General features: G+C 42.6%; 1 protein-coding gene across 1 annotated transcript in view; it reads right to left on the bottom strand.

Moving 5' to 3' along the window:
• Positions 1-23,805, bottom strand: part of ptpn1 (protein tyrosine phosphatase non-receptor type 1) — a 28,091-nt gene extending 4,286 nt beyond the window's left edge. The window contains exons 1-8 of the mRNA XM_079675253.1: positions 23,538-23,805; positions 21,860-21,950; positions 19,622-19,722; positions 16,666-16,764; positions 15,983-16,120; positions 8,852-9,058; positions 2,124-2,285; positions 1,451-1,605 (exon numbers count right to left, since the gene is read on the bottom strand). Coding sequence (XP_079531379.1) covers positions 1,451-1,605; positions 2,124-2,285; positions 8,852-9,058; positions 15,983-16,120; positions 16,666-16,764; positions 19,622-19,722; positions 21,860-21,950; positions 23,538-23,594 — 1,010 coding nt within the window. The 5' untranslated portion in view covers positions 23,595-23,805. The remainder of the gene's footprint in view (positions 1-1,450; positions 1,606-2,123; positions 2,286-8,851; positions 9,059-15,982; positions 16,121-16,665; positions 16,765-19,621; positions 19,723-21,859; positions 21,951-23,537) is intronic.
• Positions 23,806-23,845: the final 40 nt, after the last annotated feature.

Genomic DNA, 23,845 nt, shown 5'->3' with positions numbered 1-23,845 from the left:
AGGTGTTATACAATTGTACTCTGGAGAGCTTTTAAAGGTAAAAACATAAACGGCATGATGGGATGTGCAGTACCAAATATGTAAAGCACTTTTTTGTTAATGTATGATTTGCTGCATATCAGGAATAAAACAAAAATCCTCTGTCGTACCATATTGAAGTATCATTATTTTTGCATCGTGTTGAATCGCATCGTATCGCCCCGAATCGCATAATGTTGAATCAAATCGTATCGAACTGTATCGCAACAGGGGTGAATCGTATCGTATCGCATCGCCTGGTGTTTCAAAGGTATCGTTAATGTATCGTATCGTGGTAACGTATCGAGATGCGCATCGCATCGGCCTCAGTGATGGAGATGCACATCCCTAGTGTATGTACAGCTCTCAACACGCCCAGACTGTAGTGATTTCCACCTCCTTTAACACTTTTCGCCTCATTCTGGTGATGGTGACGTGATGGTGACGTGTTGGTGACGTGTTGGTGACGTGTTGGTGACGTGTTGGTGACGTGATGGTGACGTGTTGGTGACGTGTTGGTGACGTGTTGGTGACGTGTTGGTGACGTGATGGTGACGTGATGGTGACGTGTTGGTGACGTGTTGGTGACGTGTTGGTGACGTGATGGTGACGTGATGGTGACGTGTTGGTGACGTGTTGGTGACGTGTCGGTGACGTGATGGTGACCTGTTGGTGACGTGATGGTGACGTGTTGGTGACGTGATGGTGACGTGTTGGTGACGTGATGGTGACGTGATGGTGACGTGATGGTGACGTGATGGTGACGTGTTGGTGACGTGATGGTGACGTGTTGGTGACGTGTTGGTGACGTGATGGTGACGTGATGGTGACGTGATGGTGAAGTGTTGGTGACGTGTCGGTGACGTGATGGTGACCTGTTGGTGACGTGATGGTGACGTGTTGGTGACGTGTTGGTGACGTGATGGTGACGTGTTGGTGACGTGATGGTGACGTGATGGTGACGTGTTGGTGACGTGATGGTGACGTGTTGGTGACGTGTCGGTGACGTGATGGTGACGTGATGGTGACGTGTTGGTGACGTGATGGTGACGTGATGGTGACGTGATGGTGACGTGTTGGTGACGTGTCGGTGACGTGATGGTGACCTGTTGGTGACGCGTTGGTGACGCGATGGTGACGCGATGGTGACGTGATGGTGACGTGTTGGTGACGTGTCGGTGACGTGATGGTGACGTGATGGTGACGTGTTGGTGACGTGATGGTGACGTGATGGTGACGTGATGGTGACGTGTTGGTGACGTGTCGGTGACGTGATGGTGACGTGTTGGTGACGTGTTGTGCGAGACCAGAGATCGTTCATTGAGCGTGTGAGTGAAACTGTGAGTGTTACTTCACCGTTTTAAGACAACATTTATTTTCTTGATTTGCAAAATGACCTGGTTGAATAAAGGATATATATATGAACGTTTACCCCAGGCTGCGTGTCTGCGCCTGCTGGAGGACCTCTTGGTGTTCGGGGAAGAAGCCAAACTCCACCTGGTCGACGGGAGGGTCTCTGGGGGGGGGAGGAGGAGGGGTGAACTCTGGAGGCTCGCCTTCCTCCTTAGAAAGCTCCTTCCACGACTCCTGCAGAAATACACAAATACAATTGGTAATCAAACAACATGTCTTAAACGGCTTAACCTGAATGGAAGAGAGTGAAATGTGACTAAGATGTAATGCACTAAACTACGTGGTGACACAAATAACATGTATGTATTACTTCTCTCTCCACTCAACACATGTGCTGCTCAATTTGTTCATTTCATGGGAACATCAGAGAGACTGTTAGACGTGGACGAAGTCAAATGAGTCGTACTGCAGGTTAAACATCAGTTTGAAAACTCCCTGTTAAAGCCAGTTTTTGTTTTGGGAGAAGGTCAATCAATACTGTCAACCTCTGTAGTCCATAGGATATAAAAAACTACAACTCCCATCCTCTGTTAAAGCAAAAGCCCCGCATTCAAACCGTACTAAAGTTAGAAGCTCAAACGTTTCAGCATCAAATCAAAACAACTCGTTATTCAAACTGAATACTAAAGCTCGGGTAGGTAGTGACTCAATCTGTGACCTATCCTGTAATGGAGGGGGGGGGGGGGGGTTACCTGCAGACTGGTGTCCCCCCCGATGTATTTGGCGCCCTCGATGACGGCGAGGTAGGAGAACCGGAGCTGATCGGCCGTCTGGATCAAACCCATCCGGTACCGCCTCATCTCCAGCAGAACCTCCCGGACCTTCACCGAGGACGGGTCCTTACGGGCCGACATCTGGGGGGGAGACGGGGAGATCACAGCCACGTTTAAACTTGAATATGAAACAACAGTCGGGGAGATTCCATCACAGTTAAGCTTTGACTGGGGGTGCAACATGGATGAAAGACAAGGATGAACGGAAAAGTGTCAAAATAACTATAATGGATGTTTCCAAATATCTGGAACTCTGACTGCTTTTAAATCCAGGCTGAAGACTTTTATTCATGTTTCATTATCTTTGCTTTTTAATGCTCTCAATGTCTTTCATTTTTGTAAATCACTTTGAGTTGCCTTGTGTTGAAAAGTACTGTATAAATAAACTTGCCTTGCCTTTAAAATATAAAACAAACAATCAGGTAAATTAAATCACATTTAAGCTTTTAAATATAAGAGCTCTCAAACTGTTTACACTTAGATACTTTTAATAATAATCAGGTTTTAAGTGTTATTCTATATTTTGCACTTAACCTGTTTTCCAGGTCTCAGGCTCGAAAATGACATTCCCAGAACAAAGGACCATATCTTCTAAAAGGAGCAAATTAATCATCTTTGTTCTCAAAGTAATGATAAACCTGTGAGTTAGATGTAGAAGAGTCAGAATCAATATAGATGTTTTTATTTTAAAGTAAATTCAGATTGAACATAGTAAAACAAAAATGTGACCAATCAGATGAGGCTCACGTCATGCCCCCGCCAACCTGTGATTGGTCAGGGCCATGGCAAGGGAAGCCGGAGGCGGCTGGCTTCCCTTGCCTCACAATCCAATCAAATCTCATCAACTTCAGTTCGTACTGTAACTGTCATCCCCGCCGTTAGAAAGTAGAAAAGCAACTGAAGCAAATGCAATGATGGAGGGTGGAGATTTGGAGTATTTCATCAAAAATAATTGTACTAAACTTCCGCTGCAGCAGCAACTAAAAACTAAATCTGATGACAGGCCAATGCCCAAACTGGAGCTGTGTACAGAGAGCGAATCGGACGTAAAACTTTAAAGGTCTCCTGATTTAGTTCGTGAATAAATGCTTATTTTTTATTCATTACCGAATCTTCACTGCGCATTAAGCGGCTGGTTATGCATTTGGGGGGTTGGGGGGGTTGGCTGCATAAACTAATAAGGAAATGCTTAAATGAATAAGACAAGAGTGTTTGGTCTGGAGAGTGCGTGCGGACCTGTCGGTTAGATAACAGGCGTGTGTCTGTATGATGATACCGGGCGCTGCCTCACTCATCTGGTTACGTTATTACATCCCTTTGATGTGAAAAAGCAAAAGGTAAGACATATTTGCCGTTTTGGCGTAAAGTGAAGTCGTCTGGTTTCGCCTTCGCTGCCGTGAGATTTGATCGCTCAGTGATGATACCCCTAGAATCTGTGGAATCTCAGCTTTAATCTGATATCTTGTTTGTGCAGATCCGATAAGTAATAAAGTATTTCTACCGTGAGTTCTGTGCTAAGTGCGTTAGCATTTTTTCTCTCAGGGCTAATTCAGAAGCTTGTTATTACCCTTGTGTTGCGTTTAGCTAAACATTGTTAATATTGTCTGAAAGCTGAGTTTCTTCCCGTTAAGTGGGTATGACACATTCATAGTTTGTTAAATGTTAAAAAGCCAAAAACAGAGAAACATTAAGAATGTAATGTAAGGTAATGCTCTCACCAGCAGGAGGCAGCTGTCCACCAGGCAGAATGTAAGGTAAGGTAACGTAAGGTAACGTAAGATAATGTAACGTAAGGTAACGTAAGATAATGTAACGTAAGGTAACGTAACGTAAGGTAAGGAAATGTAAGGTAACGTAAGGTAACGTAAGATAATGTAACGTAAGGTAACGTAAGATAAGGTAACGTAAGGTAACGTAAGATAATGTAACGTAAGGTAACGTAACGTAAGGTAAGGTAACGTAAGATAATGTAACGTAAGGTAACGTAAGATAATGTAACGTAAGGTAACGTAAGATAATGTAACGTAAGGTAACGTAACGTAAGGTAAGGAAATGTAAGGTAACGTAAGATAATGTAACATAAGGTAAAGTAACGTAAGGTAAGGTAACGTAAGATAATGTAACGTAAGGTAACGTAAGATAATGTAACGTAAGGTAACGTAACGTAAGGTAAGGAAATGTAAGGTAACGTAAGATAATGTAACGTAAGGTAAAGTAACGTAAGGTAAGGTAACGTAAGATAATGTAACGTAAGGTAACGTAAGATAATGTAACGTAAGGTAACGTAAGATAATGTAACGTAAGGTAACGTAACGTAAGGTAAGGAAATGTAAGGTAACGTAAGGTAACGTAAGATAATGTAACGTAAGGTAAAGTAACGTAAGGTAAGGTAACGTAAGATAATGTAACGTAAGGTAACGTAAGATAATGTAACGTAAGGTAACGTAACGTAAGGTAAGGAAATGTAAGGTAAGGTAACGTAAGGTAACGTAAGGTAAGGAAATGTAAGGTAACGTAACGTAAGGTAAGGAAATGTAAGGTAAGGTAACGTAAGATAATGTAACGTAAGGTAACGTAACGTAAGGTAAGGAAATGTAAGGTAAGGTAACGTAAGATAATGTAACGTAAGGTAACGTAACGTAAGGTAAGGAAATGTAAGGTAAGGTAACGTAAGGTAAGGTAATGTAAGGAAATGTAAGGAAATGTAAGGTAAGGTAAGGTAAGGTAACGTAAGGTAATGTAACGTAAGGTAAGGAAATGTAAGGTAAGGTAAGGTAACGTAAGGTAATGTAACGTAAGGTAAGGAAATGTAAGGTAAGGTAATGTAAGGTAAGGAAATGTAAGGTAACGTAAGGTAATGTAACGTAAGGTAAGGAAATGTAAGGTAAGGTAACGTAAGGTAAGGTAATGTAAGGAAATGTAAGGTAAGGAAATGTAAGGTAACGTAAGGTAATGTAACGTAAGGTAAGGAAATGTAAGGTAACGTAAGGTAATGTAACGTAAGGTAAGGTAACGTAAGGTAAGGTAATGTAAGGAAATGTAAGGTAACGTAAGGTAACGTAAGGTAATGTAACGTAAGGTAAGGAAATGTAAGGTAAGGTAATGTAAGGTAAGGAAATGTAAGGTAACGTAAGGTAATGTAACGTAAGGTAAGGAAATGTAAGGTAAGGCAACGTAAGGTAAGGAAATGTAAGGTAAGGCAACGTAAGGTAATGTAACGTAAGGTAAGAAAACGTAAGGTAAGGAAATGTAAGGTAAGGTAACGTAAGGTAAGGAAATGTAAGGTAACGTAACGTAAGGTAAGGAAATGTAAGGTAAGGTAAGGTAATGTAACGTAAGGTAAGGTAATGTAAGTTAATGTAAGGAAATGTAAGGTAACGTAAGGTAATGTAACGTAAGGTAAGGAAATGTAAGGTAAGGTAATGTAAGGTAACGTAAGGAAATGTAAGGTAACGTAAGGTAATGTAACGTAAGGTAAGGAAATGTAAGGTAACGTAAGGTAATGTAACGTAAGGTAAGGAAATGTAAGGTAAGGTAATGTAAGGTAAGGAAATGTAAGGTAACGTAAGGTAATGTAACGTAAGGTAAGGAAATGTAAGGTAAGGTAATGTAAGGTAAGGAAATGTAAGGTAACGTAAGGTAATGTAACGTAAGGTAAGGAAATGTAAGGTAAGGAAATGTAAGGTAAGGCAACGTAAGGTAAGGAAATGTAAGGTAAGGCAACGTAAGGTAATGTAACGTAAGGTAAGAAAACGTAAGGTAAGGAAATGTAAGGTAAGGTAACGTAAGGTAAGGAAATTTAAGGTAACGTAAGGTAAGGTAATGTAAGGTAACCTAAGGTAAGGAAATGTAACGTAAGGTAACGTGAGGTAATGTAACGTAATGTAATGTAACGTAAGGTAAGGTAACGTAATGTAACGTGAGGTAATGTAACGTAATGTAACGTGAGGTAATGTAAGGTAAGGTAATGTAACGTAATGTAAGGTAAGGTAATGTAACGTAACGTAATGTAATGTAATGTAAGGTAAGGTAACGTAAGGTAAGGAAATGTAATGTAATGTAAGGTAAGGTAAGGTAAGGAAATGTAAGGTAAGGTAATGTAACGTAACGTAATGTAATGTAATGTAATGTAACGTGAGGTAATGTAACGTAAGGTAATGTAACGTAATGTAAGGTAAGGTAATGTAACGTAACGTAACGTAATGTAAGGTAAGGAAATGTAAGGTAACGTAAGATAATGTAACATAAGGTAAAGTAACGTAAGGTAAGGTAACGTAAGATAATGTAACGTAAGGTAACGTAAGATAATGTAACGTAAGGTAACGTAACGTAAGGTAAGGAAATGTAAGGTAACGTAAGATAATGTAACGTAAGGTAAAGTAACGTAAGGTAAGGTAACGTAAGATAATGTAACGTAAGGTAACGTAAGATAATGTAACGTAAGGTAACGTAAGATAATGTAACGTAAGGTAACGTAACGTAAGGTAAGGAAATGTAAGGTAACGTAAGGTAACGTAAGATAATGTAACGTAAGGTAAAGTAACGTAAGGTAAGGTAACGTAAGATAATGTAACGTAAGGTAACGTAAGATAATGTAACGTAAGGTAACGTAACGTAAGGTAAGGTAACGTAAGGTAACGTAAGGTAAGGAAATGTAAGGTAACGTAACGTAAGGTAAGGAAATGTAAGGTAAGGTAACGTAAGATAATGTAACGTAAGGTAACGTAACGTAAGGTAAGGAAATGTAAGGTAAGGTAACGTAAGATAATGTAACGTAAGGTAACGTAACGTAAGGTAAGGAAATGTAAGGTAAGGTAACGTAAGGTAAGGTAATGTAAGGAAATGTAAGGTAAGGTAAGGTAAGGTAACGTAAGGTAATGTAACGTAAGGTAAGGAAATGTAAGGTAAGGTAAGGTAACGTAAGGTAATGTAACGTAAGGTAAGGAAATGTAAGGTAAGGTAATGTAAGGTAAGGAAATGTAAGGTAACGTAAGGTAATGTAACGTAAGGTAAGGAAATGTAAGGTAAGGTAACGTAAGGTAAGGTAATGTAAGGAAATGTAAGGTAAGGAAATGTAAGGTAACGTAAGGTAATGTAACGTAAGGTAAGGAAATGTAAGGTAACGTAAGGTAATGTAACGTAAGGTAAGGTAACGTAAGGTAAGGTAATGTAAGGAAATGTAAGGTAACGTAAGGTAATGTAACGTAAGGTAAGGAAATGTAAGGTAAGGTAATGTAAGGTAAGGAAATGTAAGGTAACGTAAGGTAATGTAACGTAAGGTAAGGAAATGTAAGGTAAGGCAACGTAAGGTAAGGAAATGTAAGGTAAGGCAACGTAAGGTAATGTAACGTAAGGTAAGAAAACGTAAGGTAAGGAAATGTAAGGTAAGGTAACGTAAGGTAAGGAAATGTAAGGTAACGTAACGTAAGGTAAGGAAATGTAAGGTAAGGTAAGGTAATGTAACGTAAGGTAAGGTAATGTAAGTTAATGTAAGGAAATGTAAGGTAACGTAAGGTAATGTAACGTAAGGTAAGGAAATGTAAGGGAAGGTAATGTAAGGTAACGTAAGGAAATGTAAGGTAACGTAAGGTAATGTAACGTAAGGTAAGGAAATGTAAGGTAACGTAAGGTAATGTAACGTAAGGTAAGGAAATGTAAGGTAAGGTAATGTAAGGTAAGGAAATGTAAGGTAACGTAAGGTAATGTAACGTAAGGTAAGGAAATGTAAGGTAAGGTAATGTAAGGTAAGGAAATGTAAGGTAACGTAAGGTAATGTAACGTAAGGTAAGGAAATGTAAGGTAAGGAAATGTAAGGTAAGGCAACGTAAGGTAAGGAAATGTAAGGTAAGGCAACGTAAGGTAATGTAACGTAAGGTAAGAAAACGTAAGGTAAAGAAATGTAAGGTAAGGTAACGTAAGGTAAGGAAATTTAAGGTAACGTAAGGTAAGGTAATGTAAGGTAACCTAAGGTAAGGAAATGTAACGTAAGGTAACGTGAGGTAATGTAACGTAAGGTAAGGTAACGTAATGTAACGTGAGGTAATGTAACGTAATGTAACGTGAGGTAATGTAACGTAAGGTAATGTAACGTAATGTAAGGTAAGGTAATGTAACGTAACGTAATGTAAGGTAAGGTAACGTAAGGTAAGGAAATGTAATGTAATGTAACGTAAGGTAAGGTAAGGAAATGTAAGGTAAGGTAATGTAACGTAACGTAATGTAATGTAATGTAACGTGAGGTAATGTAACGTAAGGTAATGTAACGTAATGTAAGGTAAGGTAATGTAACGTAACGTAACGTAATGTAAGGTAACGTAAGGTAAGGAAATGTAACGTAAGGTAATGTAAGGAAATGTAAGGTAACGTAAGGTAACGTAACGTAAGGTAAGGTAACCTAAGGTAAGGAAATGTAACGTAAGGTAACGTGAAGTAATGTAACGTAATGTAATGTAACGTAAGGTAAGGTAACGTAATGTAACGTGAGGTAATGTAACGTAATGTAATGTAACGTAAGGTAATGTAACGTAATGTAACGTAAGGTAATGTAACGTAAGGTAAGGTAAGGTAATGTAAGGTAAGGTAAGGTAAGGTAAGGTAAGGTAATGTAACGTAAGGTAACGTAACGTAATGTAATGTAGTGCTCTCACCAGCAGGAGGCAGCTGTCCACCAGGCAGAAGGTCCCGGAGCGTCCGATGCCGGCGCTGCAGTGAACGACCACCGGACCCTCAGAGGTCAAACAGCCCGACTCTCGCACCTTAAACAGGAAGTTCAGGAAGGAGGCGGGGGACTCAGGGACCCCGAAGTCTGGCCAGGTGGTGTAGTGGAAGTGGAGGATCTCTCGAGTCTCTGCAGTCTGTGGGGGGGGGGGCGGGAGGGGGGTTGAGAGGTGAGCAGTGGTCTAAAAGTCTCCATCACAACTGTGAGTAAAACTGATAATTAATTATTAGTGGAGAATCTCCCTCGCCTCTGATATTGATATCTGTCCATGTTGATGTTACACATGGAGCTGCTGTGATGCAAGGAGCATTTCAGACTTGATCTGACCATTAAAGTATGATATATCAAAATTCTGACTTTTTTCCGAAAAAATTTTCTTTAGAAAATCTGAAAATTCATATTTTTTATTGAAAAATCAAAACATTCTGAGTTTTTTTTGAAAATCTTAAAATTCTGAGTTTTTTTTGAAAATCTGAAAATCCTGAGTTTTTTTGAAAATCAAAAAATTCTGACATTTTTTTCGAAAATCTGATAATTCAGTATATTAACATGCCGGTTGTGAATATACTTGATGTGAATATACTTGATGTGAATATACTTGATGAGGCCGAACCTAGCCCCTCCCTGCCCCCGTCGACGCCAACCAATGGGAGAAGACTTCAGATGATAAATATGTGACCCAGGAAGTCGGTCTCTATATTAACATGATGGTTGTGAATATACTTGATGTGAATATACTTGATGGGAATATACTTGATGGGAATATACTTGAGTTCAATCTGAAAATTCGTATTTGTCTCTGAAAATCTGAAAATTCTGACTTTTTCTTAAAATATGAATATGATGGACGTAGACATCATGGACGTAGACATGATGGACGTAGACATCATGGACGTCGACATGATGGACGTCGACATGCTGGACGTCGACATGCTGGACGTAGACATGATGGACGTCGACATGATGGACGTCGACATGATGGACGTAGACATGATGGACGTAGACATGATGGACGTAGACATCATGGACGTCGACATGCTGGACGTCGACATGCTGGACGTAGACATGATGGACGTAGACATGCTGGACGTTGACATGCTGGACGTAGACATGCTGGACGTAGACATCATGGACGTAGACATGCTGGACGTAGACATGCTGGACGTCGACATGCTGGACGTCGACATGCTGGACGTAGACATGCTGGACGTAGACATGCTGGACGTCGACATGCTGGACGTCGACATGATGGACGTAGACATGCTGGACGTCGACATGATGGACGTCGACATGATGGACGTCGACATGCTGGACGTCGACATGCTGGACGTCAATAGGCTGTTAGGTGTTCTGATGGTTTATCTGGTCATGTGATACTTTAGGAAATAATGTTAAGATCACATGGACACACCTATGTGAAGAGGCCGAACCTAGCCCCTCCCTGCCCCCGTCGACGCCAACCAATGGGAGAAGACTTCAGATGATAAATATGTGACCCAGGAAGTCGGTCTCTATATTAACATGCTGGTTGTGAATATACTTGATGTGAATATACTTGATGGGAATATACTTGATGGGAATATACTTGATGGGAATATACTTGAGTTCAATCTGAAAATTCGTATTTGTCTCTGAAAATCTGAAAATTCTGACTTTTTCTTAAAATATGAATATGATGGACGTAGACATGATGGACGTCGACATGCTGGACGTCGACATGCTGGACGTAGACATCATGGACGTAGACATGCTGGACGTAGACATGCTGGACGTAGACATGATGGACGTCGACATGATGGACGTAGACATGATGGACGTCGACATGATGGACGTCGACATGATGGACGTCGACATGCTGGACGTAGACATCATGGACGTAGACATGCTGGACGTAGACATGCTGGACGTAGACATGATGGACGTCGACATGCTGGACGTAGACATCATGGACGTAGACATGATGGACGTAGACATGATGGACGTAGACATGATGGACGTAGACATGATGGACGTCGACATGCTGGACGTAGACATGCTGGACGTAGACATGATGGACGTAGACATGCTGGACGTTGACATGCTGGACGTAGACATGATGGTCGTAGACATGATGGACGTAGACATGCTGGACGTAGACAGGATGGTCGTAGACATGATGGACGTCGACATGCTGGACGTCGACATGCTGGACGTCGACATGCTGGAAGTAGACATGCTGGACGTAGACATGATGGACGTAGACATGCTGGAAGTAAACATGCTGGACGTAGACATGATGGACGTAGACATCATGGACGTAGACATGTTGGACGTCGACATGCTGGACGTCGACATGCTGGACGTCGACATGCTGGACGTCGACATGCTGGACGTAGACATGATGGACGTAGACATGCTGGACGTTGACATGCTGGACGTAGACATGCTGGACGTAGACATGCTGGACGTAGACATGCTGGACGTAGACATGCTGGACGTCGACATGCTGGACGTAGACATGCTGGACGTTGACATCATGGACGTAGACATGCTGGACGTAGACATGCTGGACGTAGACATGCTGGACGTCGACATGCTGGACGTAGACATGCTGGACGTAGACATGCTGGACGTAGACATGCTGGACGTTGACATGCTGGACGTCGACATGCTGGACGTCGACATGCTGGACGTCGACATGCTGGACGTTGACATCATGGACGTAGACATGCTGGACGTAGACATGCTGGATGTCGACATGCTGGACGTCGACATGCTGGACGTCGACATGCTGGACGTCGACATGCTGGACGTCGACATGATGGACGTCAATAGGCTGTTAGGTGTTCTGATGGTTTATCTGGTCATGTGATACTTCAGGAAATAATGTTAAGATCACATGGACACACCTATGTGAAGAGGCCGAACCTAGCCCCTCCCTGCCCCCGTCGACGCCAACCAATGGGAGAAGACTTCAGATGATAAATATGTGACCCAGGAAGTCGGTCTCTATATTAACATGCTGGTTGTGAATATACTTGATGTGAATATACTTGATGGGAATATACTTGATGGGAATATACTTGATGGGAATATACTTGAGTTCAATCTGAAAATTCGTATTTGTCTCTGAAAATCTGAAAATTCTGACTTTTTCTTAAAATATGAATATGATGGACGTAGACATGATGGACGTAGACATGATGGACGTAGACATGATGGACGTAGACATGCTGGACGTTGACATGCTGGACGTAGACATGATGGTCGTAGACATGATGGACGTAGACATCATGGACGTAGACATGCTGGACGTAGACATGCTGGACGTAGACATGCTGGACGTCGACATGCTGGACGTAGACATGATGGACGTAGACATGATGGACATAGACATGATGGACGTAGACATGCTGGACGTAGACATCATGGACGTAGACATGCTGGACGTAGACATGCTGGACGTAGACATGCTGGACGTCGACATGCTGGACGTCGACATGCTGGACGTAGACATGATGGACGTAGACATGCTGGACGTTGACATCATGGACGTTGACATCATGGACGTAGACATGCTGGACGTAGACATGCTGGACGTCGACATGCTGGACGTAGACATGCTGGACGTAGACATGCTGGACGTTGACATGCTGGACGTCGACATGATGGACGTCAATAGGCTGTTAGGTGTTCTGATGGTTTATCTGGTCATGTGATACTTTAGGAAATAATGTTAAGATCACATGGACACACCTATGTGAAGAGGCCGAACCTAGCCCCTCCCTGCCCCCGTCGACGCCAACCAATGGGAGAAGACTTCAGATGATAAATATGTGACCCAGGAAGTCGGTCTCTATATTAACATGCTGGTTGTGAATATACTTGATGTGAATATACTTGATGGGAATATACTTGATGGGAATATACTTGAGTTCAATCTGAAAATTCGTATTTGTCTCTGAAAATCGGAAAATTCTGACTTTTTCTTAAAATATGAATATGATGGACGTAGACATCATGGACGTAGACATGATGGACGTAGACATGATGGACGTAGACATGATGGACGTAGACATGATGGACGTTGACATGCTGGACGTAGACATGATAGACGTAGACATCATGGACGTAGACATGCTGGACGTAGACATGCTGGACGTAGACATGCTGGACGTCGACATGATGGACGTAGACATGATGGACGTAGACATCATGGACGTAGACATCATGGACGTAGACATGGTGGACGTAGACATGATGGACGTAGACATGCTGGACGTAGACATGCTGGACGTAGACATGATGGTCGTAGACATGATGGACGTCGACATGCTGGACGTCGACATGATGGACGTCGACATGCTGGACGTAGACATGATGGACGTAGACATGATGGACGTAGACATGATGGACGTAGACATCATGGACGTAGACATGCTGGACGTAGACATGCTGGACGTAGACATGATGGACGTCGACATGCTGGACGTAGACATGCTGGACGTAGACATGATGGACGTAGACATGCTGGACGTAGACATGATGGACGTAGACATGCTGGACGTTGACATCATGGACGTAGACATGCTGGACGTAGACATGCTGGACGTAGACATGATGGACGTAGACATGCTGGACGTAGACATGCTGGATATCGACATGCTGGACGTCGACATGCTGGACGTCGACATGCTGGACGTCGACATGCTGGACGTAGACATGATGGACGTAGACATGATGGACGTAGACATGATGGACGTAGACATGCTGGACGTTGACATCATGGACGTAGACATGCTGGACGTAGACATGATGGACGTAGACATGCTGGACGTAGACATGATGGACGTAGACATGCTGGATGTCGACATGCTGGACGTCGACATGCTGGACGTCGACATGCTGGACGTCGACATGCTGGACGTCGACATGCTGGACGTTGACATGATGGACGTCGACATGCTGGACGTCAATAGGCTGTTAGGTGTTCTGATGGTTTATCTGGTCATGTGATACTTTAGGAAATAATGTTAAGATCACATGGACACACCTATGTGAAGAGGCCGAACCTAGCCCCTCCCTGCCCCCGTCGACGCCAACCAATGGGAGAAGACTTCAGATGATAAATATGTGACCCAGGAAGTCGGTCTCTTTCTCATCCTGATCCCATGCAGTGGAAGCACAGCTGTTCGCCATTTTGCAATTTCATTGTATCATCGTGTCATTGTTTTATTAAACGCTGTTAACTTGTGAATAGGCTTCCTGGACTCTTTTCAGCTAATCCTGGGCTCAGAGCAACAAAACCTACAGAAGTAGTGAAGTACAAATACTTTGTTTCTGTACTTAAGTGCATTTTTCTGGCATCAGTACTTTACTCCACTACTTATGTTTCTGACATCTTTTTACTTTGACTTCTTACATTTTGAACACAAATACCTGAACTTTCTACTTCTTACATTTTGAACTCAAATACCTGTACTTTCTACTTCTTACATGTTGAAGTCAAATACCTGTACTTTCTACTTCTTACATGTTGAACTCAAATACCTGTACTTTCTACTCCTTACATGTTGAACTCAAATACCTGTACTTTCTACTTCTTACATGTTGAACTCAAATACCTGTACTTTCTACTTCTTACATGTTGAACTCAAATACCTGTACTTTCTACTTCTTACATGTTGAACACAAATACCTGTACTTTCTACTTCTTACATGTTGAACTCAAATACCTGTACTTTCTACTTCTTACATGTTGAACTCAAATACCTGTACTTTCTACTTCTTACATGTTGAACTCAAATACCTGTACTTTCTACTTCTTACATGTTGAACCCAAATACCTGTACTTTCTACTTCTTACATGTTGAACACAAATACCTGTACTTTCTACTTCTCACATGTTGAACTCAAATATCTGTACTTTCTACTTCTTACATGTTGAACTCAAATATCTGTACTTTCTACTTCTCACATGTTGAACTCAAATACCTGTACTTTCTACTTCTTACATGTTGAACTCAAATACCTGTACTTTCTACTTCTTACATGTTGAACACAAATACCTGTACTTTCTACTTCTTACATTTTGAACTCAAATATCTGTACTTTCTACTTCTCACATGTTGAACTCAAATACCTGTACTTTCTACTTCTTACATTTTGAACTCAAATATCTGTACTTTCTACTTCTTACATGTTGAACTCAAATACCTGTACTTTCTACTTCTCACATGTTTAACTCAAATACCTGTACTTTCTACTTCTTACATGTTGAACCCAAATACCTGTACTTTCTACTTCTTACATGTTGAACTCAAATACCTGTACTTTCTACTTCTTACATTTTGAACTCAAATACCTGTACTTTCTACTTCTCACATGTTGAACTCAAATACCTGTACTTTCTACTTCTTACATTTTGAACTCAAATATCTGTACTTTCTACTTCTTACATGTTGAACTCAAATACCTGTACTTTCTACTTCTCACATGTTGAACTCAAATACCTGTACTTTCTACTTCTTACATGTTGAACTCAAATACCTGTACTTTCTACTTCTCTCATTTTCCAAACAGGCTGGTTCCTTTAGTCTGAATGTGTGTTTGTGGCGTGATCATTATTATTTAGAGTCATTGCGTGCCTATTGATTTGAACACGATCCGTGTATCCATCATTTCCTGGTCTTCTCTAAAGAAGAGGGACCAATGGAAACGTTGTCATGTTGCCGTTGGTCACCATGGAAACATTCATTAGCTAACAATGACATTATTGTTCTATTAATATAAAGGGAGGTCAGGTACTCTTTAAAACAGCTGCTAGTTATGGGTACTTTTTACTGAAGTACATTTCAAAGCCTCTTTACTTTGACTTGAGGAAAGAAGTTTAGTCAGTACTTCTACTTTCACCAGAGTATTTTTAAACATGAGTATCTGTACTTCTACTTGAGTAAAGGATGTGTGTACTTCTACTTGAGTAAAGGGTGTGTACTTCTACATCTCTGCGTATCGTATCGTACTTTGTTGATCCCAAATTGGGGGATCCTTTGAGATATCGGACAGAAAGCCTCCGACTCACCGAGAGGTTCTCCAGCTCCAGCTGCCTCACGGTGTAATAAGACTTCACGTCCTCGGAGACGAAGGTGAGTTTGAAGTTGGTGTCTTCGAACACGGCGTCTCCCTCCTCTCTCTGAGGCCAGTACTGAGCACATTTAATCTGAAACACACGGGAGGAGACGTGGTGAGTTCACTGACCCTGGAACACAGTGGGGAGAACACGTTTTTGGGAGAAGGGGTGTGAACTTCTTCTAATAATTGTAGTTTATCAATGTGTTACTGCTTAACTTTGTACCGTGTCATAACTGTCATGTTTAATTTTATTATTATTTTAATTATTGTTTTACACGTTAATAAAGATAATCTGCTCTGTGAGGAGGTTTAAAGGAGCTTTAGTGACTACCTTTGAATGCAGGACGTGTACCTTTAACAGTGGCTGGGATTTGTAGTTTTCTATATCCTATGGACTACAGAGGTTGAAGTTAAATGAGAATATTAATCGACATATTCCCAAAACAAAAAATTGGCTTCAACAGGGAGTTCTCAGACAGCCTGAGTTTCACACGTATTCTTATCCTGTAGTGCGACTCATTGGACCCTAACCCTAGTCTGACCAGTGTCATAGTTCTCTTGTTTCGTTTCATTATTTTTTGTATTATTGTTTTGCACGTTCGAAACCAATCAAAGAGAAACTGAGGGACTCACGGATCCTTTCTCCACGACTCTGTTGAGCATCACCACGCCTCGACTCCTCTGCTCCCACACCATCTCCCAGAAGCTCCCACAGGTGTTGGGGAGAGGGCCCTGAAGCACAGCCGGGGGAACGGAGAGAGAGTCACATAGCAGGTAGACAAAGGCAGCAGAAACAAAGAGCAGCTAGCGTCTCAAATACAGAGAGAAATCACGTGTTGTCAATCAAATACAAATAAAGACAAATAAGGACATTTTGTGAACATATTAAGGTTTTGAGATATTATAATGATTTGGATTATTGCACAGTAGAATAACAATGTGGTGGTTTATTCTCAGAACAACTTAATAAAGACAGGTGTTGGGAAGTCCCTGAAACACAGGCAGGGAGGAAGTGACATAGCAGGTAAGGCAGCAATAATAAAGAGTAGCTAACGATTAAATAAGTGTTTGATTCTCGATTAAATAAGCGTTTGATTCTCGATTAAATAAGCGTTTAATTCTCGATTAAATAAGCGTTTTATTCTCGATTAAATAAGCGTTTAATTCTCGATTAAATAAGTGTTTGATTCCCGATTAAATAAGCGTTTAATTCTCGATTAAATAAGTGTTTGATTCTCGATTAAATAAGCGTTTGATTCTCGATTAAATAAGCGTTTGATTCTCGATTAAATAAGCGTTTGATTCTCGATTAAATAAGCGTTTGATTCTCGATTAAATAAGTGTTTAATTCTCGATTAAATAAGTGTTTAATTCTCGATTAAATAAGTGTTTAATTCTAAGTAAAGCTCAATAACAAAAAGGGTTTTATTCTCAAAAAAGCTAGTTAATAAAATGTTTTTTTATACCCAGTGAAACTCAATAAAAATAAGTTCTAATTCTGAGTAAAACTCGGTAAAAACCGTGCAAGACCTCAGAGAGGCGCGCTATTCTTAAAAACCACTTATTCACGTCTAAAATGCAGAACTTTTCCAGATGTGATCCGAACGTCTCCTGAACGCTCTGCGGACAGCGTCAGATTTCTGTTCTCGCTGCAACATCTGTAGTCCATGGAGCACAAAAGACTACAATTCCCAGGGTGCCTCAGTCTTTGAGAGACAAAGGGCTTCTTGTGTGGAGACGCACTCAATGTATATAGAAAGAAAGCTGATCTAAGCTAGTTTACCCTTTTGTAAAGGAACCTTTTCTTTGTTGAAGGTGAGGGAATGATTTGAGTTTTCATTTGGACTGAGCAGTCTGAGTAAAACTGATCAAACTAAAGACAACGTGTCAGACGTGTGTTTAAAGGTGGCTCCAGGAAACACAGCGGGAAGGCAGCGACACTCCCAGACATATATCTATTAATGTTAACTCAATAATCTGCATATGAACAACAACCTGATATTAAGGACTCAAGGAAGTAGACATCTCTCATAAGCTCGAAATACAGTTTCATTCCAAACATGTGCAGACAGGAGAACGATAAGATGCATGTTCTCCTGTCTGCATATTTGTAACAGTGCTAATGCTATTAACATCTTGGATGCTGTTATTCTATGGAGCCAACTCTTTGTCTCGTCTCACTGCACAGAGGAAGCGTGCATCCACACTTCCTCTGTGCGGTGATTCGAGACGGAGAAAATAGTTCCTGCATGAAACTGACCACGACCAACTCTGATGTGATTTATTTCAAACGTGTAAAACAATAATAATGAAATGAAACGTGTGCACTGACTTTAAAGGTCGCCTATCATCCTGTTTCTCATCAATGTATCACAGGGCTCAGATATATCCAGAGCCTGTCTCTGATTGGCTGAAACACCAAACAGATCATTGCAGCATTACCCATAATCCCCTCTGTTTCAGCCCTGTTTCCAAAGTGCTGATTCTCTGTCTGTTACTTTAGATGAAAATAAGGAGCCCCTCCCCACGCCCCTCTGAGAGACATTTGGTTACAAAGAACTCAATGGAGCTCTAGGAGGGGGGGGGGTACCTTGGTTGCTGATTGGCTAATGGCTACTCAAGACAACACATCGTTATGACATCATAAAGTGACCAAAATCTGAACAGCTCATTTTCAGACAGGTTTTTATAGAAATGGATCAAAAAGAGAGAGAATCTTTGTTCCTGAAACTTTCAGAGTCTCTTTCCACAGAGGGGACACATGTTGATGTAGAGGAGACATGGAGAAGAGGGGACACATGTTGATGTAGAAGAGACATGAAGAAGAGGGGACACATGTTGATGTAGAAGAGACATGAAGAAGAGGGGACACATGTTGATGTAGAAGAGACATGGAGAAGAGGGGACACATGTTGATGTAGAAGAGACATGGAGAAGAGGGGACACATGTTGATGTAGAAGAGACATGAAGAAGAGGGGACACATGTTGATGTAGAAGAGACATGGAGAAGAGGGGACACATGTTGATGTAGAAGAGACATGGAGAAGAGGGGACACATGTTGATGTAGAAGAGACATGAAGAAGAGGGGACACATGTTGATGTACATGTTGATGTAGAAGAGACATGAAGAAGAGGGGACACATGTTGATGTAGAAGAGACATGGAGAAGAGGGGACACATGTTGATGTAGAAGAGACATGGAGAAGAGGGGACACATGTTGATGTAGAAGAGACATGGAGAAGAGGGGACACATGTTGATGTAGAAGAGACATGAAGAAGAGGGGACACATGTTGATGTACATGTTGATGTAGAAGAGACATGAAGAAGAGGGGACACATGTTGATGTAGAAGAGACATGGAGAAGAGGGAAAAAACATGTTGATGTAGAAGTGACATGGAGAAGAGGGGACACATGTTGATGTAGAAGAGACATGAGGAAGAGGGGACACATGTTGGTGTAGAAGAGACATGAAGAAGAGGGGACACATGTTGATGTAGAAGAGACATGAGGAAGAGGGGACACATGTTGATGTAGAAGAGACATGAAGAAGAGGGGACACATGTTGACATTAAGTCCTTGTTTACCTGAGTGAGGATGTAGTTCCTCTGCGCCTCCTCCACTGGGATCAGGCTGGCATTGATGTAGTTGTTGGTACCAAACTGTAGACATATTCTACTGTGGTCAACTGAGGAAGAGGAGGAGGAGGAGGGAGAAACATTAAAACATGTCTGTGTGTTTAGGACCAAACGTCAGGAGAATAAAGAGTCTTCTCAAAAACAGGTGTTTGCTTTGTAGACATGGAGATGATATCAGCTGCATCCCTGCGCGGCTCTCCTGCACTGTTAATGCATGTCAATGGTCTGCAGGCTGAACATCGGACACCCGCTGAACGTCAGACACCCGCTGAACATCGGAAACCCGCTGAACATCGGAAACCCGCTGAACATCGGAAACCCGCTGAACATCGGACACCCGCTGAACATCGGACACCCGCTGAACATCGGACACCCGCTGAACACCGGACACCCGCTGAACATCGGACACCCCCTGAACATCAGACACCCGCTGAACACCGGACACCCCCTGAACATCAGACACCCGCTGAACATCAGACACCCGCTGAACATCAGACACCCGCTGAACATCAGACACCTGCTGAACATCAGACACCCTCTGAACATCAGACACCCTCTGAACATCAGACACCTGCTGAACATCAGACACCTGCTGAACATCAGACACCCTCTGAACATCAGACACCCTCTGAACATCAGACACCTGCTGAACATCAGACACCTGCTGAACATCAGACACCCGCTGAACATCAGACACCCTCTGAACATCAGACACCCTCTGAACATCAGACACCTGCTGAACATCAGACACCTGCTGAACATCAGACACCTGCTGAACATCAGACACCCGCTGAACATCAGACACCCGCTGAACATCAGACACCCTCTGAACATCAGACACCCGCTGAACATCAGACACCCTCTGAACATCAGACACCTGCTGAACATCAGACACCTGCTGAACATCAGACACCCGCTGAACATCAGACACCCGCTGAACATCAGACACCCTCTGAACATCAGACACCCTCTGAACATCAGACACCTGCTGAACATCAGACACCTGCTGAACATCAGACACCTGCTGAACATCAGACACCTGCTGAACATCAGACACCTGCTGAACATCGGACACCCGCTGAACACCAGACACCCTCTGAACATCGGACACCCTCTGAACACCAGACACCCTCTGAACATCGGACACCCTCTGAACACCAGACACCCGCTGAACATCAGACACCCTCTGAACATCAGACACCCGCTGAACATCAGACACCCGCTGAACATCAGACACCTGCTGAACATCAGACACCCGCTGAACATCAGACACCCTCTGAACATCAGACACCCTCTGAACATCAGACACCTGCTGAACATCAGACACCCTCTGAACATCAGACACCTGCTGAACATCAGACACCTGCTGAACATCAGACACCTGCTGAACATCAGACACCTGCTGAACATCGGACACCCGCTGAACACCAGACACCCTCTGAACATCGGACACCCTCTGAACACCAGACACCCTCTGAACATCGGACACCCTCTGAACACCAGACACCCGCTGAACATCAGACACCCTCTGAACATCAGACACCCGCTGAACATCAGACACCCGCTGAACATCAGACACCTGCTGAACATCAGACACCCGCTGAACATCAGACACCCTCTGAACATCAGACACCCTCTGAACATCAGACACCTGCTGAACATCAGACACCCTCTGAACATCAGACACCCTCTGAACACCAGACACCCTCTGAACATCAGACACCCGCTGAACACCAGACACCCGCTGAACATCAGACACCCTCTGAACATCAGACACCAGCTGAACACCAGACACCCGCTGAACATCAGACACCCGCTGAACATCAGACACCCGCTGAACATCAGACACCCGCTGAACATCAGACACCCTCTGAACACCAGACACCTGCTGAACATCAGACACCCGCTGAACATCAGACACCCGCTGAACACCAGACACCCGCTGAACATCAGACACCCGCTGAACATCAGACACCCGCTGAACACCAGACACCCGCTGAACATCAGACATCTCTTCAGTTCAAAGCAGGCTGGAGTTTCAGCCTAATGAGTTTCACACTCGAAGGCACACACAGAAGATATTTGCATATTGACGGAGAGAAAAGAGGAAACCAGAGGTCAGCTGCCGGATGGCTAACTCTCACACACTGAACTGCACAACATAATAACTGAGAGTCTGGAACTCACACGGGGTGACGTCTCTGTAACGGTTCCTGTTCTTGTTTTCAGGCAATTTGGCAACTTTACACGGCAGCTCACACGACTGCTGTCGGATCTCCTGGGACACAATGAAGAACACAACATATTAACATTAGCTTCACTGTGTGTGTGAGTGTGTGTGTGTGTGTGTGTGTGTGTGTGTGTGTGTGTGTGTGTGTGTGTGTGTGTGTGTGTGTGTGTGTGTGTGTGTGTGTGTGTGTGTGTGTGTGTGTGTGTGTGTGTGTCAACTGTTTTGAATAAACTGTGAAAATAGTGAAATACCAGCTGAGTCACGCTGAGCTGGTATTACGGGATATTTTTAGTAAGAGATATTGTAAAATAGGTTCATCTGAGGCCGTGTTTGAATACACATTTATATACAATAACCCATTTTATAATATTTAATAACATAGTAACAATGATCATTTAAACTAAGATTTTAAATACTGCACTTTCACTCGGGTCAAAAGTACAAATACTTTGTTAAAAGTAGTAGTATCACACATTTCACATGTTAAATGTATTTTTTAATATTGACATACATTAATCCAGTGATATAATATATACGTTACTGTAATAAGACAACTGCATGATGAGTACTAAGTGTTAAGTATATTTTAGGGCGTATGTTACTTTCACTTCAAAGCATTAATACAGAAGCAGTTTGTTACAAGGAGCAGAAGCAACAGTGTAATAAATACTTAAAAACAAATACATCCACCCAGTGTTATTATATTTAATAAAATGACAATAGTAATAATTTTAAGTAACATTTTGAATGCTGGACTTTACTCAGTAATAGCAAATAATACAAATACTGAAAGGAGTAATGATATTTTAAATATATTTACATACAATCATTCCATTGTTACTACTGCTTACACTAAAGCTTAAACTCTTCCAACACTAACTATATTCCATGTTTAAAAAATATGTAACAATATATCACTACATCAGATACAATTAATTAAATACTTTTATTATAATAAAAACATTTAATGCAGACTTTTTGAGCATAAATACATCCAGCAGCCTCAGCCAGTTTCCCCCTATTCTCCCCGGAGAAAGTGCACCACTAACGGCCTGTTTCCCTCTCTTCCCCCTGGAGAAAGTGCTCCACTACATGCCTGTTTCCCCCTCTTCTCCCAGGAGAAAGTGCTCCACTACCGGCCTGTTTCCCCCTCTTCTCCCCGGAGAAAGTGCTCCACTACCGGCCTGTTTCCCCCTCTTCTCCCCGGAGAAAGTGCTCCACTACCGGCTTGTTTCCTCCTCTTCTCCCTGCAGAAGGAGCCTCTCTACCGGCCTGTTTCCCCCTCTTCTCCCCGCAGAAGGAGCCTCTCTACCGGCCTGTTTCCCCCTCTTCTCCCCGCAGAAGGAGACTCTCTACCGGCCTGTTTCCCCCTCTTCTCCCCGTATAAGTAGTCTCTCTACCGGGCTGTTTTCCCCGATTTGCCCCGCAGAAGGAGCCTCTTCTCCCCGCAGAAGGAGCTCCACTACCTGCCAATTTCCCCCTCTTCTCCCCGGAGAAAGTGCCTCTTCTCCCCGCAGAAGGAGCCTTTCTACCGGCCTGTTTCCCCCTCTTCTCCCCGGATAAGGAGCTCCACTACCGGCCTATTTTCCCCTATTCGCCCCGCAGAAAGTGCCTCTTCTCCCCGCAGAGACTCACCTGATAAACGGCGCTCCAGCTCCCGGTCTCATCGATCTCCCGACACTCTGCCTCCATGTCAGTCCGTCTCCACAGCCTCTCCCCCCGGACTCAGGAGAACCGTAGCTCCCCGGTTCTTTTTTACGGTTCTTTTTAAACAGTTTTCTCAGATTCTTACCGTGTTTCTCTCTCTCGTGTAACCGGAAACAGCCGCTGCTCCTCCTCTAAAACCTCCAGGAAGGAAGTGCGCCAACGGTGAAGCAGATTTCCGTTTAGTGGCCAAACGGGGGAACTACAACGTATTATTCTCTGACGTTTATTAGCTGTTG

The sequence above is a fragment of the Notothenia rossii genome (assembly GCF_949606895.1).
Source record: "Notothenia rossii genome assembly, chromosome: 4".
In the NCBI taxonomy this organism is placed as follows: domain Eukaryota; kingdom Metazoa; phylum Chordata; class Actinopteri; order Perciformes; family Nototheniidae; genus Notothenia; species Notothenia rossii.
This window is presented reverse-complemented; position numbering and strand designations above follow the sequence as displayed.